The 19243-nt window shown below is 34.2% G+C and overlaps 1 protein-coding gene across 12 annotated transcripts in view; it reads left to right on the top strand.

Annotated features, from left to right (window-relative positions):
• MEF2A (myocyte enhancer factor 2A) overlaps positions 1–19243 on the top strand; it is a 162537-nt gene that overhangs the window by 84098 nt on the left and 59196 nt on the right. For all 12 annotated transcript variants that reach the window (XM_007990556.3, XM_007990552.3, XM_007990554.3 and 9 more), the window contains one exon: positions 558–761. In XM_007990556.3, the coding sequence (XP_007988747.1) occupies positions 558–761 (204 nt within the window). The remainder of the gene's footprint in view (positions 1–557; positions 762–19243) is intronic.

Raw genomic sequence — 19243 nt, 5'->3', positions numbered from 1 at the left:
TTGGCGGGGTGGGGGAGGGGTCTCTGTTAGAGAGGATTTCAGGTAACAGGTTTCAGTTAAAGAAGAATTTGAGGACTCTGGGGAATTTGCTGATCCCAGACTGTGAATTTCAGTGGATACAATAGAGAAGGGCTTGGGAGGGAGGAGAAATATGTTAGATTAGTAGATGTATTTAGTTGTTTAGGGATTAAAGTCTGGCTGATGCTACGTTACCTGGCTGGGATTTGGGGTTTCTGATGGTAACAATTTTAACTGAATGATAAGGGAACACTGATCAGCTGTTTCCTTCTGCGGTTCTTCGCTTCTGTAGTGGAGTGGCAGCCAAGGATAAAGAAATACTTCCCCAGGAGACAGCTTTGTCAGAGAGCTTGCATATACAAAACAAATGTAGGACTGTAGCACAATGGGAGAGGGAAGGCTCATATGGAGCAGGAAGCTGGGAACCTTTTCCATCTTTGAAATCTGGCTCAGTATTAAGAAGAATATTCATCCTCAGATAGCCCATATTCAAGTACTACTAATGCTTTTAATAAAAATATACCTTTTTTATTGTTTAGGTCACTTTTACAAAGAGAAAGTTTGGATTAATGAAGAAAGCCTATGAACTTAGTGTGCTCTGTGACTGTGAAATAGCACTCATCATTTTCAACAGCTCTAACAAACTGTTTCAATATGCTAGCACTGATATGGACAAAGTTCTTCTCAAGTATACAGAATATAATGAACCTCATGAAAGCAGAACCAACTCGGATATTGTTGAGGTAACATATCTAGTAATGTGTGAATTGCTAGTAATGCGTGAATTGCAAGTAATACTGAAATATTTTAATAGCATTAACTGTCAGAATGACTTTTACATCTAAAGCATAAATTAGGTATATACGTGTCTTTTCTCTGAATCATTTCTTAGAAGAGTGATTGCTGTATGGCGACTCACTTGTGTTTTAAACATATCCTATTCATTCAGACAAAGTAAACTTGTTTTACCATATATACCAGCATAATCTAGCATTTCATCTATGATTAGTTATTTTGTATGAGTTTTAAAATTAATATTGTAAGAGACTTATCATTTTTGAACAGTATGAAGTTACAGTTTTGATATATCTTAATCATTTCATTATGTCATTGACAACTCACAACTTCAAACACTTAAGAAAACAACAATTGTGTAAATAATATTTGCTTTGTTAATAGTGCTTTAGTTGGGGAAGAGGAGAAAGTCCTCATTTTCTTTATCTGCTGCCTATTTGATAGCTCTCATAGTTCTACCAACCTAATTAAGTGAAAAAGAAAAGGATTTATTATTAGAATGATCTTCTCAGAAATAGTGTTTTACAATAAAACCTTCAAAATGGAAACCAGTATGCTTCCCCCTTTATATCTTTTCTGTTTCAAGATCTTCTGTAAGATAACTTTTCCATGTGTATTTCTAATCACATTTTAAATTAGCTTCATAGTTACTTTTGTCTCTTTTGTTTATATTTGGAGGTTTTATTTTATATTTATTCAGCGGAGGAGTTTTTTATTACTTGAAAGATGCATATTTTGGCTTAGTTTGTAATAGAAAAGTATTAAGTTAGGCATTTAACCATGTGAGGATTTTGTAGAACAACTGAAAAAGAACAAATGGAGTCCTAATCTAGATTGTATTTCTAATATTTGAAATTCATGTAAAGATAATTTAGCTTTTTTGTTGTGTAAGAATCTAATTTATTTGTCTCCACAGTTATTATTGTTCCAAAAATGCATTTTAAATTTCCCCTATACTTCTTTGCCTTAACTGTCCCTCTTTGGGCAGTGATTGATACCATTACTACACACATGAAAACTATTACTTACATTTTAAAAACAACTTTTGTTACTTTTTAGCCATTTTTTCAAATGAGAAGTAAAAGTATAGCATAATTACAGCTGGGACTCATCTCTGTTGCTTGACTTATCCACAGTTTTATTTATGGGGCTTGCTGCTGTTAACCTCCCTGAATTGTACATGAAATTTTTTATTTTGCTTTTGTTGATAACTTTGATTAAACTAAATGGTTATATCTTTAGCTAAACTCCTTAATGCAGTTATATTTACATCATTTATAAATTATATTATTTAGCATTTATGTTATATGTTATCATTTATTTATAACACTGTATAGTAGACCTTTCCCGTTATATGTCATGAATACATTTTGTATTGTGATTTTGTAAATTAGGGGATCATTCAGGTAAGCTTTGTTAAGAGACTTCATAACTGGATTTCCTTGAAATGGAGAGTAACTCTGTTGTGTTTAAAATAGCTTCTTATGTTATAAATCTAAATGTCTCATCAAAAGTTACACTGCCTCAACTCAAACCAATGGAACTGACTTTGATAATGTCAGCAAATAAGTATTCTAGCTAATTTCATTATAGAGGCAGCCACCTCCTTAACCCTAACTACTCTGCTCTTTCATTGCAGTAGTTGTTATTCTTGGTCCCTGGAAGTTGAGGGTACTTCACAATGCCTAAAGCTTACTTCCCTAGAGAATACGGAGAATGCAGTCTGATTTAATCCTCATAGAATTTTCACACTACCTCAATCTTCATCTCTGTTGCGGTCAGCAAAGTGTAAGAGAGCAGATCCCAAACATTTTTTTAAGCAGTCTCCTATATTACAGTCTGTTTCAATATGAAGGAAAACTTTTGCAGCTCAATTGTCAATTGGGATTTTGATGTTTTCTTTTTATTTGCATTTCCTCAAAATAAGTTAAAATGAATCGTGTTAATAGTTCCTTGTGAAGTTCTAAATTATATAAATACGTTAGATGGTAGACAGATTATTAGGGATTAATTTATTGTGGTAGAATAAATTACAAGGCTTAATTCGCACTTCTTATTAACGTCTTACTGAGTCAACTTTTATGAGAGTGGTTGGCAAACTTGTAAGATAGGCCTTTTTTCACATATGAAGAAGATGCAACCTACGTCCTCACTAGTAGTGCAATTCACATATGAGTTCTTTTTGCCAGTGGTGTAATGGCTTAGGCCGATGCGTCTATACAGTTTGCTGTGGTCCAAATTAAGTTTACAGGATAACAGTAATGAAGTTACTTACATAGAGCTCCCTATGGGCCTTAGTTTTTACAAAGCGCTTTACAAGTATCTCGTTTAAGGATATTTTTGGAATACCATTTTTTCCTTTTTCACAGTTTCAGGCAGTTGTATTAATGGGAAGCAGGCTTTTTGATGCCCATTTACTCATTTGACAAATATTTCTATGTGCTTTGCAAGTTGATCTTATTTAGAGATTCCTAATTCAAGCCAGAAGATTATTCTTCTTACCCATATTTTTATAAACCATTGAGATATACTTTTACCAACAGAAGATTTTATGTATATTTATAAAAACTTTGAACAAGTTGGTGATAAGGTTCTGGACTCCTTAACCATCTCATGTGGTTGAAAACATCAGGAGAAAATAGAGGCATAAACAGTTGTAAGTGATCTAGACTGTTTTCTAAAGTATATGACCAATATACTTAAGAATTTGTGTCATTATATGACCAACGATGACACAAACTCTGAAAACAACAACTTCCGTAAGGCCTATAACCTGACTCCACATATTTCCATTTGCATATATGTTAGTCTTGAAAATCAGCAGGATTTTACTTTCCCTATATTACTGAAATATGCTTTGACAAAGTATTGAGTAGATTAACGTGGCGTCTTCATTAGATGTATTCCTTTTCTATTGTATGCAATATACAAGCCCTTTGAGGATGTACTGTGAAGATATGCTGTTAACCACACCTGTGTAGTCTGTAGTACAAGGATGCACATGTATTAGGTCTGGAGAGTTAAATATAGTGTGTTTTGTGGGAGTACTATAAAATTAATATAATGTATTAAAAGTAGTTGGTATTTGAATATTGTTGATTATAAACAGGTAGACATGGTGCTCTTATTTTTCTGTTTCAGTTTTATTTGTAAACTTAAATCCATCTATCTTTGTTCTGTCTCATATTAGTTATGTTTTTAAACTAGTTCTTAAATTTAAAATTTTAATCAATTTTTAAAACTTTGGTTAGAGTTGATAAAATTTTAAAAATTATTTCTATGCAGCTTTATTTTTTAAATTTGTACTTACATATTTTAAATTGCATTTAGGTATTTTAAATTAAGGTCTGCAGTGTCTTGAGGATGTATATATCTCCTACATTAAGAAAGCTGAATATATGAAAAAGCAAACTTATACGTTAGTAAATTAAGAGATTGCCATTAGGGTGAGATTCATAAGAGACTTCATAACTCAATTTCTTTGAAATGAAGAATACTGCTGTGTTTAAAACACATCTGACTTTAAAATGTTTCTACACTGCTTTTCAGTAGTATATTTCTTACAAAATATGAGTTTTATAACTTTATTTCCCATATTTCATTAGGTGACATTCCACAAAGAATGTTGTCAAAGACATACATTTTATCTTTTCAAGTTATTAAGCATTGATACAAAAATAGGTGACAGACTTTTGTTTGGTCCTATAAAATGTAGTAATTTAATTTAAATGTATGAAGAAAATGTTATAACTCCTCAATTTTCTTTTCAGTAAAATTAAGATTAAAAATTATAAACTATATTATATAATTTTACAGGAATATTAGAAATGTCCTAGAGTATAGGAAACTACAAATGGAAATTACCAACACAAGCAGTTGCCATTGTTCATACACATGTATATGTGTGTAATTAGAATTTATACTAAATAAAAGCCTAGAGCCAATAGAGGCTTTGGGATTCTGCATCAAAAGAACAATTATGCTAAAAGGCAACAAATGAGGATTTTAGCAGATACTACCTAAAAAACACTTGAGATTACTTTTGTATCCATGTTTTTTCCTGTCATTTGGCAGAAATATTGAAAATACTAAATATTTCTGCTTATAATTTTTTAAAAATAGCCATGACTGGGCAACATTCCGAAATCATTTGTATGACAATTCAGATTATTGTGCTGTTATTTAAGGATGTAAATAAAAGGGTCATGGCCATTTATCTCTCTTGTTAATATCTTGTGCACTATTCCCAAAGAGAGGAGTTTTTCATCACAGGAATACTACAGTACTTAAAAAAAAAATTCTTCTCACATGATCTCATTTAATCTTCATACCCAAGGTAAGCTTTTTCAGAAGCAAAAACTGGGATGTACATTAAAATGACTTGCCTAGAGTCATGTAGCAATTTGGTGGCAGAACCAGGATGAGAACCCAGGTCTGTGACATTAAACTTTCCCCTTGCTCCCTAGTTTACTGCATCCAGTGGAGCTCTGGAACATTTTACCATAAATAGATAAGATTTTATACATATACCAATAATGTATAATACCTAGCAATCATGAATAAGTTTTTTTCAATAATGAACAGAAAATTAGTGAATATAATAACAGTAAGAATAATAGATATTATTAAGCACTTAACATGGTCTAGTAAAGACTTTCTTTGAATTATCTTATTGAATCCTTATTGTTGCCCTTATTTCACATTGAAGCAATGGCGGCATTGATAAATTAAGTCAGATGTTGATAATTTGTATTCTGAAGAAAGAGAAAGTCTGTTTATTTGAGTCTTAAAAATCCCTGCCTATTTTCAAGTTACAAAAGAATTTGGAAGTAACATATAAAAGAAAGGAAGATAGGGAATCAGTATAAGATCCATCTATCAATTAGAAAATAAAAGCAGATGGTAGTGAAAGTGATCATACTTGAGAGTGCGTTATTTAAAATCACTGGTCCTCAAAATGTGTAGTACCCTGACCAGCAGCATCAGCATCCCCAGAGACTTCCTAGGAATGCAAATTCCTGGTCCCACCTTAGACCTACTGAATCCTCAGCTTGTGAGATGAAGCCTAAGCAGTCATGAATTAGTTTGAATTAACTTGCCTTCAGTGCAGTTATAGACTAAAAGTTTCAGGTTAACAGTTTCTTGGGAGTGGCTATCCAGCTTTTTAAACATTTTTATTCTCAAGAATATCCCCTGAAATAATTTCAAACAGTGAGCAAGCACAAACTGTAATTTTTAAACCTCTCTAAAAAGTAATTCAAACTATTATGCAGTATTGGTGTGCCTTGCACGTAAAGAATACATTTCTAATGGGTTACATTTCAGTTCAGTTCTACATGGTTATAAGAGCTTGTGTGAGTGTAGTTTCTTTGAGGGGTGCTTCTTTGAGACGTGTGGTGGGGATGAGTCAGAGGTGGAATCTGGCTCCTCAGATGAACAGAAAAGAAAGTTAAATGGCTTATCTGCTAAGATCATCTAGTGCTGACCGTACAAAAGTAGAAACATGATTATGCTTGGATTTTCTGACGGTATCATGATGTTCTCAAAGAGGCTTTGTGAGCCAGTCGTCTTTTCTCCCCATGTTACAGACGAGGAATGGAACAGACAGGCGGTATTTAAGAGGCTTGCCTAATGTTTTACAGGGCTGCAGTGGAGCATCAGGGAAAGGGAAAAAATAGTGAGACATCTGAAGACAAGACAAAGCTTTCCTCCACCCCCAGTCCCTTGCTCTGCTCTTTTATTCCTAACAGAGCCTGAAGCAGCAGGATGATGATTCACAGGGTGAGGCACACAACCCTCATGGCTCTCCTCCGCTTCCCACATGCCACTGCACCGTCACCTCACACAGCAGTCACCATAGCTCTTGTAATTTCAATTTTACTACTTTTATTTTGCTATGTATTTGAATATTATCTTACAATTATTGGTTTCTGTTTATGTGCTTTTTATAAGGGACTACGTGTCTCTAAGTGTGGTTTTTCTTGAGGTTCATATTTTTCTCCATTAGAGGTTGATATCGTTGATACACAAATGAAAGTTCATGTTGCGGGGGAAGGTGATCGATATCACCTGTATATATAACTCACTTTTCTGTAATACATTTCTTGTGATTCTTGATCAATACCTATCTATGTGTTCTTTTTATGTCATATGTGTCAGGGATTGAATATTTTATTAATAGTACTTACCATCAGTTAAAGTGTTCCTTTTTCTCCAGAAGATATGTGATGCTTTGGTCAAATTTTTAACCAATGAGAAGAGGAGATAAAGAGGATCGAGAGAGTGGTCAGAGAAAAATTGCTCTAGAGGTGATCCTATCACCAGAGTTCTTTAAAGCAGCAGTCCCCAACCTTGTTGGCACCAGGGATGGGGGTTGGGGGTGGGAGGATTGTGGACAGGGAGATGGTTTTGAGATGAAACTGTTCTACCTCAAATCATCAGGCATTTGATTCTCATAAGGAATGCACAACCTAGATCCCTTGCTCGCGCAGTTCACAATAGGTTTCATGCTCTCATGAGAATCTAATGCTACTGCTGATGTGATAGGAGGCAGAGCTCAGGCAGTAATGTTTACTCGCCCACCACTTACTTCCTGCTGTGCAGCCTGGTTCCTAACAGGGTCTGTGGCCCCAGGGGTTAGGGACCCTTGCTTTAAAGGATATGCTAAGTGGGAAATAAAGATGCTGTAAGTCAGAGGGGCAGCTTATGTGGAAATTAGGAAATGAGACATAGCAGTGTATGAAGTTGAAATCAGCCAAGTGTCGCTGTAGTATAGTGTGAAGAGTGGAATAACTAAGACCTGAGAAGTAAACCAGGTCCTCATGAGCTATGTAAGGCCCTTCACTTTATCCTGCAGGTTTGAATAGCCACTGAAAGAGCTGAATAAAACAGCTGCTTAGGTTTCTCCTTGCATTTCCCAAGCAGTAAGTTGTGTTAGAACTGTATGGTAATTTTTTGAAGGGAGTTGAAGAAAAAGGAAGAGAAAAGAGGTAAAAATATTGAATGTAATAGTCCTACATTTTAAATTTATTGTACTGATGTTTATCCTACTGTGTACCAGGCATTTTGCTAAACACTGGGAATATAGTGGTAACTGGCCCTATTGTTGTCTTTTTCCTAATAAGATGATATGCTGGCTATTTTATTATCTTATGGCAGAAGTCCTTTTGTTAGATACACTTCAATATCGATTTAAGACCCTTAGAATGCCAAGATTTTTATGTTTCTCATCAAATATTAATCATTAAGCATATAAATATTATAAGATAAGATATTATACTGCTATTCGAGCCAGAAGCTCATTTAGGGCAGAAGATACTAGGTGCTTCCCGTGTTTCTCAGTGTTCTGTGTCAGTCTGTAAAGTAAGATGTGTATAGTCTAAATGATCTTTCAGTTCTCTTGTATATAGATGGCTAATGCAGACATACAGTTTTGTGAGACCTGGCACTTCAGGCACGTAATTTAAAATTGAAGAGACAGCTGTATAGTTTTCGTATTTATTTTGAAGTTATTTTTGTGGCTCTTCTCAGAGAGAGAGTAGGGCTCCAGATTCTACAGAAAGATATCTTCTTGCATAGATTAGTCATAACTCAACTTTTTAATTTACATTTATGCAATCAGTGCTGTACTGGTAAAAAAAAATCCAAATGATAGTATGAACTGTATTTTAGAAAATGAGACATACCTTATAATTTTCTAGGTTTTTGTTTAGTTGGTTGATTTTCAATTTTCTAACATGTTTCACTGATTGTGTATGCTAAGGGTATTTTTATAAAGAATATCATTGTATGTTTAGGTAATTGATATGGGATTATGGTTTTTTCCTCAAATAATATTTCTTGTAGTTCTCATTTTAATTCATTAGCAGTAAAACATGAGAAGGTAAACTTTCCATATTGATTTTAAAATGTTAGTGATTTTTAAAACTTGGTAAATAGGCACTACATGCTTAAGCCTTCTAGAATAAACCAAAGCTTTATTATGCATGTTGGACTTTATCTCCTGTAATTCAGTGGGGAATATTTTTCTATCATGCTTTGTTTTTATATAAATTTTCTTTTCAAATAAGTGGTTTATTTTATGATAATTTCTGGGATTAAGTGTTATTTCCAGAATCTACCTCGAAAACCTTAAAAATGTTTATGCTCTGAAAAAAGAACGTAGAAATAGCAACTAGTATTTGTAGAGGAATTCAAGACATTAGCTTGCTTTTTTCTGCCACCCATGTTCATATAGGATTATCCCATACTATTATATAATTAAAATATTTTTATTGTGGTTTTCCACATTTATAAAGTTTTTAAAAATGGTTTTGTTACTTTGGTCTATTAAAAACCTATCAGTTATGTTCTGTAGGACAGTATAAAATAACATTTTAGATACTTTGTGAAAGTTATTTGATATTAGACTCTCAGATCCTACTTAATATGTCACTTATTAGTAAAGTAAGTATCTGTATTTAGTATTCTAACTATCATATATTTGCTATATTATTTGTTTATTGGATGATTAGTGTTGCTGGGTTACTAAGCTCAATGTTTAATAGGGCAGAGAGAACAGCATTAAATTTTTAAATCTTACTGAGTTTTGGTAATCAGTTAAACTAATATATGTGAAAGCATTTGAAAACTATACCATAGTAGTTAGGTTGCTTCCAGATGCAGGCAACAGAAGACCTCACTGAAATTGGTCTTAAAAATAGGGGTATTGGGTGACAGAGCGAGACTCCGTCTCATAAATAAATAAATAAATAAATAAATAAATAAATAAAAATAGGGGTATTGGTTATGTCATGTAACAAAAAGTCCAGTAGCATGGTAGAGGTTAGGCTGTGTTCAAGCGGGCTCCAGATCTCTGCCTTTGCCCGTGCATCATTGTCTTCACACTGGCTTTTTCATGTTGATAAAATAGCAGTGGCTGCTCTAGGCCTTCTATCTGAACACAGCATCATCTAAAGCAGCACTATCTAATAGAATTCGTGATGATGGAAATGTTCCATATTTGTGCTGTCCAATATAGTAGGCATTAACTGTGTGTGGTTATTGAGTGTGTAGTGCAACTGAAAAACCTGAGTTTTTAATCTTTTTAAATTTTAACTTAACCACATGTGGCTATTGGTTACTATATTCTTGAGCATCAATCTAAAGTATCAGAGATCAGTTGTGTCCCAGAATCCGCAGCAGATGTTCTAAAATTAATTCTAATTGTACTGTTTAAATCACTTGCCTCTCCATCTCCCACTCTGAAAACACTAAACACAGTGGTAGAGAAAGGATAGAATGTCCTGATTGGCTTAACACCCCTGGAATTTACTACAAAACTGAAGTAATTCAGACAGTGTGGTGTTTACATAGGGATAGGCATGTAGTTCAATAGAACAGAATAGAGAGCTCAGAAATGTACCCACATATACATGGTTAATTAATTTTTGACAAAAGAGTCAAGGTAAACCAATGAGAAAAGGACAGTCTTTTCAATAAATGGTGCTGGAAAACCTGGATATCCATATAGGAAAAAAAAAAAAAAGCCTCAGTATTTACCTTACATCATATACAAAATGTTTAGGGAATAGAGGCTTTGCATAGGGGAGTAATTGAAGGTAAGGAGGAGACAAATTGAATATAGTTGATAGATGGTCTTGAATACCCAGCTGTGGTATTTAATATTTGTCCTATGGGCATTGGGCAGCCTTTAGAGGGGTGTTTAAAAGTTTTAAGTAGTCAAATAAATCATTGTTGCAGAAATTAATCTGGCAGCAGATTAGCAGTATTTTAAAAGAAGTGTGTAGCTTTTAAAAATAAATTGAATTATCTCACCTATTACTTATGATAGGTTTTTAGTAATGTTGAGAATTATAGAAAGAGGAATGCAATTCCATTTGGTTTGAATAGAGAGGGGAGATTAAAGTGGGGGGTTAGGCCATGTTCTAAGGAATATAATATATTGACACATCATGCTTTTAAAAAATTGATTTATAGAAAATTTGAGTGCATAATTTATAAAATATATATTATATATTATTATATATAGAGAGAATTGACCTAATAATGCTGTAAAAAGTGGTTTATGTGTTATAAAACAATTGGGAAACTCTGATCTGGCTCTCTACTTCATTTAAGTGATGAAGAAGCCGCATCCATAGAGAGCACGAAAGACTGTAGATGTTTGAGGCAAAGACTTTGCTAAGGAACATTAGTATTTTTCACAGTGCTCAGTAAAGATTCAGCACACAGCTGAATAATGACCTATAAAATGGAACTAAAGGTAGTGTTGTGTACTTCAGCATTCATGTAATCATAAATGAAAAGTATTTATGATACTCAATTAAAACTTCATCAAATATTATAAAATCTAGTAGGGACAAAAAATATAAAATGTATTTAAGTGGAAGAAACAATATGTAGGAGGTGATTCTTTTTACTCTGTAACACTGGAAATGATAACTTTATTTCCTTATCTCCCCATCTTCCACATCTAATATATATTACTTCCAAACTTTAGAGAAGTAAACATACTTAAAAAGATAAGTATAGAGGCCTCTGCTCTATTGCAGTGTATGTAGTCTTGGATAATCTCGTAAATGGCAAAACCTATGCAGCTTTGTATTCTGCACATGAACATAAATGATAATTGGAGAGATAGCTTGAAATGCTCATAAGGCATCTTAGTGTAGCTAGTGGCCACTATGGTGGGTCCTGTAAATACACAAAATTACTTGAATAGAAATGCTGACAACACTTTAATTAGGATGGACTAATGCATCTTAGGACAATATGATATGATTTCCAGTATGATAACTTCATGATCTTAGTATACATTCCCAGAGCTTTCAGTAACCTAATTCATCAGGTTAATACACTATAGTAGTATTGCCACATTACCTTGTATCTTTATATAAGTAATTGCTCCAGACATCCTTCACTATCATGTGAAATCGAATGCATATTTTAATTACTTATTGAAATATGGTAGACATACCTGAGATTAACTTTTTTTCTCTTCTTTTAAATGAGATGTAATTCGTATACCATAAAATTCACCAGTATAAATTACACAGTTCAGTGGTTCTTAGTACATTCACAAGTTGGTGCAACCGTGAACGCTATCTAATTCCAGAACATTTTCATCAACCCAAAAAGAAACCCAGTACCCATTAGCAGTCACTTACCAACCCCTCCTTCCCCTACATCTTGGCAACAACTAATGTACTTTTTGTGTCTGTGGATTTACCTATTCTGGGAATTTGATATAGATGGAGTCATGTCTTTTGTCCAGCTTTTTCACTTAGCATAATGTTTTCAAGGTTCATCTGTATGGTAGCTGTATCAGTACTTCATTCTGTGACCAAATAGTATTCCATTTGCTACTATGAAGTTTGTGTACAAGTTTTGGTATGGGTATAAGTTTTCACTTCTCTTGGGTATCTAGTTAGTAGTAGAATTTCTTGGATTGTGTAGTAAGTTCTGTGTTTAACTTTTTGAGGAACTGCCAAACCCTGTCCTACATCTAACTTTAAAAAAAAAAAAAAAAAAGGCAAAAGCGTCAACAAAAACCAATAACTTTATGGATATTATTAGAAAATGGTTGATTTGTTTTTAATTTTGATATTGTTGGGCTAGGTTATCTGGATCAACTCTTCTGCTGAAGACATCTAAAAACTAGATAAACTGTAAAACCAAAACAAAAAAACTTTTTTACATTATCAAAGAGCTCAAGGAATATGCCAGGCCAAAATTTAAGAGAAGGTAAGAACATAAAGGTAAAGAAGTATTTAAAGCTCTGGCCACCCTGAATCATTTGCCCGTCTGGATAAAACAGTTTGTAAAACTGAGATTCGGTTTCTGATAGATTCAGAATCAAGGGGAAAATGATCACTTCTAGGTTTATGAGCCTAACAGATACCCCCCAAACCCCTTTAAACTGGGGCTTTAAGAAAAGAGGAAAATCCACTGCCTTCTCCTAGTCCCAAAGGATTGCAAGGAGAGATATTTAGTACTGAGCAGATAGGGGAAAGAGGAGAACGAGAAAAGAATAAAAGAACATATCTGACAGATTGTAAACCAAGTTACTAGCATTGTGTGGAATCGTAGTCCCAAGTCATATAATACAAGACATTCAAGGAAACTAGTGCCCTGTTAGCTGGGGGAAGCAAATTTATATCCTTTTTGAAGAAAGTCATCTTATTCTGTGCATCAGAAATCTCTTTCAAACAACCTTTCACAACTATTGGGCATCATACAAAGCATACAAGAAAACAAGGCACAGTAAGGAAAACACAGCAGGATGCAGCAGAAAATAACTCTTATATATTTCAGATGACATTGTTATATGTAGATTATAGAACAGTTTCACTTTCTATGTTTTAAGAAATAAGCTTAAAAATATCTGTAGGAAACAGGAAGTTATAAAGGGATTGACATAGCAGAGTTGAATGAAATACTTCAAGATGTGAAAACATATAATAACCAAAACTAATGAATGCAGTAGACATGGTGGAAGTAGATTTTCCATAACCGCACAGAGAATTTGTGAACCGAAGATAGAAATTATCTAGAATTCAATGCAAATATTAAAAGGTAGAAAATATCAAGAAAGATTTCAAGAAAAGGAGGATCATGTTTAGAAGTTCTAGCCTATGCTTAATTGGTATTCTAGGAGAAGGAAACAGAGAATCGGGTAGAGGCAATATTTGATGAGATAATGACACAGTTTTATAGGATTGATGAAAGCCCACCATCCTTAGATTTAAGAAATTCAAATCCGGTGTAGAGTAAATGTAAAATATATATATATGTGTGTGTGTGTGTGTGTGTATATATGTGTGTATATATATGTACATATGTATATATATGTGTGTATATATAGTGAAACTGTGCAGAAAACAAAGACAAGAAAGACGTTAGGAGACTATCCTCAAAGGAGTGCTATTTCCAAGTAACAAATGAAATCTGGAGTCAATGAAATGATATCCTTAAGTGTGCTGTTTAGGAAGGGAGTAGAGTGCAACCTAGAGTTCTGTATCCAGAGAAAATTTCAAGAGGGAAAGCATAACACCTGTATATCAGTGTTACAATCAAACCATCTACTGCTTTGGAAGAAAGGACCAAGACCAAGTCAGGCTGCCATGGTAAGAAAGCAGTCTTCATGGAATGACCAGATGACCTCTAATGATCTGCGTCTAGTTTATCAGTAAATGTCAGCATCTAGTAGGGTGCTTTCAATAAATTTTGTTGAATGAAAGAAACAGGCAAATTAAGGTATTTTTTTCAGTAAACAAAAAGGGATAGTGAAGAACCAAGCTCCAGGACTTTTGAAGATAGACTTTCTTTCTTGTCTTTGCGGTGCACTGAGAATCAGCTCTGTCTTAGTATTCATTTATGTGTGGAGATCTAAACAGACTTACGTTCTTTCTGGTGACAAGCTGAGACTACCTGGCTGCTCAGTATCCAGCTCCTGGGAGACAGTCCCTCAAAACTGTTGGAATTGGGGGGTGGGGCAGATAGGGAATCTTACTACCATTTGTTGGGATTTTTACCATCAGACCTAGGAGTATCTTAGAACTGGGTAAGATCTTAGAATTCAGAGAAGCCATGGCCTGAAGACCACACACTTCTCACTGAGGAAGATAGGGATAATAAGATCATGGAGGAACTGGAGAGGAATATGAAGACAGTGCCTATAACCACCACATACACAGTGAACATTATCTCTTCTCGGGGGTTGAAGTTGTTCCTGATTACAGCTCTCTTGTCTGTTCTCCCTTTGATTTGCTGACTGATGGATGCAGTCCATTTAACAAATGAGCATAGCATATTGGAAAGAGCACTAGACTTAGATTCTAGTCTCAGTTCTGTCACTTAACAGCTATATGTTGAGGTGAGGTGGGGGAAGAGTACTTGGATCTCTGGATCGCTTTTAACTTTAATATTCTCCTCTATAAGGGTAGGAGATGAACTAGAGGATCACAAAAGTACCATTTAGTTTTCTGTTCAGTGGTGATTTTAACATACTTTTTTGAGCATATATAATCTCAGAATCCTATGCCTCAAAACTTTGATTCATTGGACAGATTTCAAGAAAAATATAATTTAACAAATGTAATGAAGAAAAAATAGAAAAATTGAATAATCTTGTCAAGTTTTCCACAAAACTACAAGTCCAGATGGCTTCATAAGCAAATACTAGCAAATTTTTAAGAAGGAAATAATTCCAGTATTTCACAAACCCTTCCAAAGAATAGTAAAAACAAAGAGCTTTCCTTTCCTCATTATCTAAAGTTAGCCTAACCTTGATAGCAAAACCAACTATTAAAGTTGCAAAGATAATAATCAGAAGCCAGTCTCACTGAACATAAATGTGAAAGTCTTTAGCAAAATATTAGTCTACTTCTTTGTGTTCGTATCTTTTTTATGGGAGACCTTTTTTTTTTTTTTTTTTGGAGACAGAGTTTCGCTCGTTGCCCAGGCTGGAGTGCAATGGCATGATCGCGGCTCTCTCCGACCTCCGCCTGGGAGACATTTTTATTTTCAGAATGACCCATTTTCTCTACTGTTTGGGCATAAAACTAGACTCTGTATTAGCCTTCCCTGTGGTTAGGAGTGGCCATGTTACTGACCTCTGGCCAAGGAGATGTGAGTGAAAATGAGGCAGACTGCTTCCAGGCATGACCAGTAAGATACTTCCTACATAATCTTCATACTCTTTCTTTCCTGTTGGGCATACCATCTGCTAAGAATGGGAACCCTGTGGTCCTATATGTGGAACCATATGATAAATGTCTTTGGGCTCTGACACAGGGGCTCTCACACAGGGCTTACTGAGAATAAGAAACATCCTTCTTGGGCTTTGTATGAATGAGATAAACTTACATTGTGTTAAGCCACTGAGATTTATGGATTTATCAAAGCATCTAGCATTACTTATACAGAGATTAAATCCAGTAATATGTACAAGAGATAATATATTATGACTAAGTTGAATGTATCCTAGGAATATAGAGTTATACCATATTCATGGATCAGAAGTCTCAAATTATATATATCTTTGCCACATAAGATAACCTCTGTAGAGTTGATGAAATATCAATCAGACTCCCAAGAAATTCTTTTTGAAAGAATTTCAACAACTGATTCTAAAATTCACAGAGAAAATAGAACAGGAGAAGACACTGAGGAAGAACAAGGTGAGAGGGTTTGCACTACAATATATTGAGACTAATTTTAAAGCTATAAGAATGAACATACAGTGGCAGTGGCACAAATACCAAATACCAAACATACCAATGGAATAATAGCTCAGAAACAGAACTATGCATATATTGATACTTAATATATGATAGAGGTGGCAGAACAAACTCCTTAAGCAGTGGTGTGGGGACAATTGGATATCCATATGGAAAACTCATGAAATTGAACTTACGTCAGATTTTATACAAAATTACCTCCAGGATGCTTATAGACCTAAGGCAAAATTATAAAGCTATTTACAGGATGATATAGGAGAATATCCTCATGATTTTGGAAAGGATTTCTTATATAAGACATAAAAATCACTATCATATGGATAACTGGAAAGGAAAAAAATGGATAAATTTGACTCTGTTTAAGAACTCTTCATCCAAAGATGAGCATTTTTTGTTTTTCTTTTAATGCCACACAATGGGAAAGTATTTTTACAATGTATAAAATTAGCCAAGGGCTTACACTGACTACTTATAAAATAATTACTATAAAAATAAATAAAGGAACTACTATAAAACAATTATCAAAAGGCAATAGAAAACTTAGCAAAGTACTTGAATGAATAGGTGCCTTGCCAAAGAGAACATCCACATGCCAATAGATACGAAATGTGCTTGACTTCATTAGTGGTTGGTATTGCAAATTAAATCCCACAGGTAGGAATGCACATTAATACAGTTACTTTAAAAGACAGTTTGGCATCATCTAGTGTAGCCGAAGATCCACATATTTTATGAACTAATACCTCTGTTCCTAAGAATACATACTCAAGAGAAATGTGTGCACATTATGCAGTAGACTGTCTACAGAAATGTCCACAGCAGCGTTTTTATAGATTCAAAAGATTGAAGCCTCTCCAATGTCTGTCTGCTGTAGAATGGATACAAGTTTTTTTTTTTTTTCCCCAAGCCATGTAATACAATATTTAGTGAAAATGAACCAGCCATAACTCTATGTAACTCTATGGAGGAATCTCATAAACAGTGTTAATGAAAGAGGCAAGACTGAATAGTATACTGTGTGTGGTTCCATTTACATGTGTGTGGTACCATTTACATATCATTCACAAATAGGCATAGCTAAATTATATTTTTGGGGATATGTGTATATGTGGTAAACCTATAAAGAAAATCCAGATGATTGTCATCACAGAGTTAGGATGGTATTACCTGTAAAGGTGGGAGGAGAGGGTTATGTGATGAAGGGAGATAGGGAGGGTTCTGACCTTGGTCTATTTTTTTGACCTGATTGAAATGACTGATGTTCACTTTATAATTATTTGTTGAATTTTATATAAACTTGTACATACCTTTCCTATTTCACAGTTTTTAAAAATTGTTTTTATGTGTTGTCAGAGTAGCTAGAAAGAATAGGTAGTATATGTTTCAAAATTGGAAATAATTATTTACAGTGAGGAAAGAGAACTTTTCTCATTTTTTAAATATTCTTGAAATTTAAAAAATTTCTTGAAACTTGAGACATGATTTCTTTTTCCTTTTTTTTTTTCTTGAGACAGAGTCTTGCTCTGTCACCCAGACTGGAGTGCAGTGGCACAATCTCGGCTCACTGCAGTCTCCACCTCCTGGGGTTCAAGCGATTCTCCTGCCTCATCCTCCTGAGTACCTGGGATTACAGGTGTCTGCCACTATGCCCGGCTAATTTTTTTGTATTTTGAGTAGAGACAGGATTTCACCATGTTGGCCACGCTGGTTTCAAACTCCCGACCTAAAGTGATCTTCCCGTCTCGGCCTCCCAAAGTGCTAGGATTACAGGCATGAGCCACCGCGCCGGGCCCAAGCCATGATTTCTTTATTTTACAAGCACTTGCTTATACTTGTGCTAGATTCACTGACTACTCAGCCAGTATTTATGGAGCAGCTGTGTCACAGCAATGAGGTTTAAGGTGGGTGGTCAAATGTTTTGTGGGTTTATTTAATCGACTTAAATCAGTTAACTCCTCATTCATTTAAAAACCATGCATTTATACTTTTTGAGTAGTTTCAATTCCATAGTTTCACTTGTAAGTGCTATGATTCTATTAGTTTGGAATGGAATTTGGCAATTATAAAGTTGAGCATATGTTAATTTTTTTTCAGTTCTTGGTAGGCAGGAGTTACAAGTGCAGGCACGGGCTCTAGCAATACTCCAGCAGTATAGGCTCTTCTATCCAAAATTTAGTGGCATATGTCAAGATTCCAGAAAATGCCAGTCCCTTGGGATATTTATAAGTTCTTATTTAAGAGCCCATATGCTTTAAATATTTATTTAAACATATTGGGGAAGATAATCCTGATTTATTTACTCTGCAAACAGATGCCAAAGATCATAGTAATATGCATATGTGCACATATATATATATATATGCACACATTATATATGTTTGTATAGATACACACACACACACACACACACACACACACACACACACTGAAATAGACTGCATTTTTAACTCCTGCCTACCAGGAACTGAAAAAACTTGTAACGTATACTCAACTTTTAATTGTCAAATTCCATTCCAAACAAATAGAATCACATATATATATTTAAAATTTTAGACACGCTTATTTTCCATAGAAGTTTTTATATATATAAAACTTTTTATATTTTATATATAAAAGTTTGTATTTAACTATTTTATACATATAACATTTCCATGGAAAATGTGGCTGAAATTTTAAATATATAATTTCTTGCTGAGTGTTTAACATGAAAGAGCATAAGCTAAAATAAACCCATTTTAAATGAGTTGCCCTGCCTAATTAGTAATTAATTTTGAAATAAATTTTTGTAAGTTTATTATGTAAAAGAAAACAACATACTTAGAAAAAAGTCTAAACAGTATTGTTTTGTCTTCTCAAGTCTCTTTTTTCTTTCTCTTTTCAACTCTTAATCCTTTCCATCTCTTGTTTCACCAAGAGGCTTAGTATATAAACCAGAAAATGAGAGGCAGATGTACAGGGTCAGCCAAGTGGTAGCATATACCCAGAATTCTGTAAATGTTTCCTTGAATTTGAAAGGGAAGGTTGCTAGTACTCTATAAGTAGAATGACAGGACATATGACTTAAAAGATTTTTATTGGGTAGATACCCTTATTTCTATCAGTTATCTTTGACCAACAGCAGTAATTAATCATCACTTCTAGGTTTGAGACTCTTTATGAATTCTAGGTTGTGGAGGTGCTAGCCAGAC

The sequence above is a fragment of the Chlorocebus sabaeus genome, chromosome 29 (genome assembly GCF_047675955.1).
Source record: "Chlorocebus sabaeus isolate Y175 chromosome 29, mChlSab1.0.hap1, whole genome shotgun sequence".
Classification (NCBI taxonomy): domain Eukaryota; kingdom Metazoa; phylum Chordata; class Mammalia; order Primates; family Cercopithecidae; genus Chlorocebus; species Chlorocebus sabaeus.
Note: the sequence above shows the minus strand (reverse complement) of the source record. Positions and strands in the feature narration are given on the sequence as shown.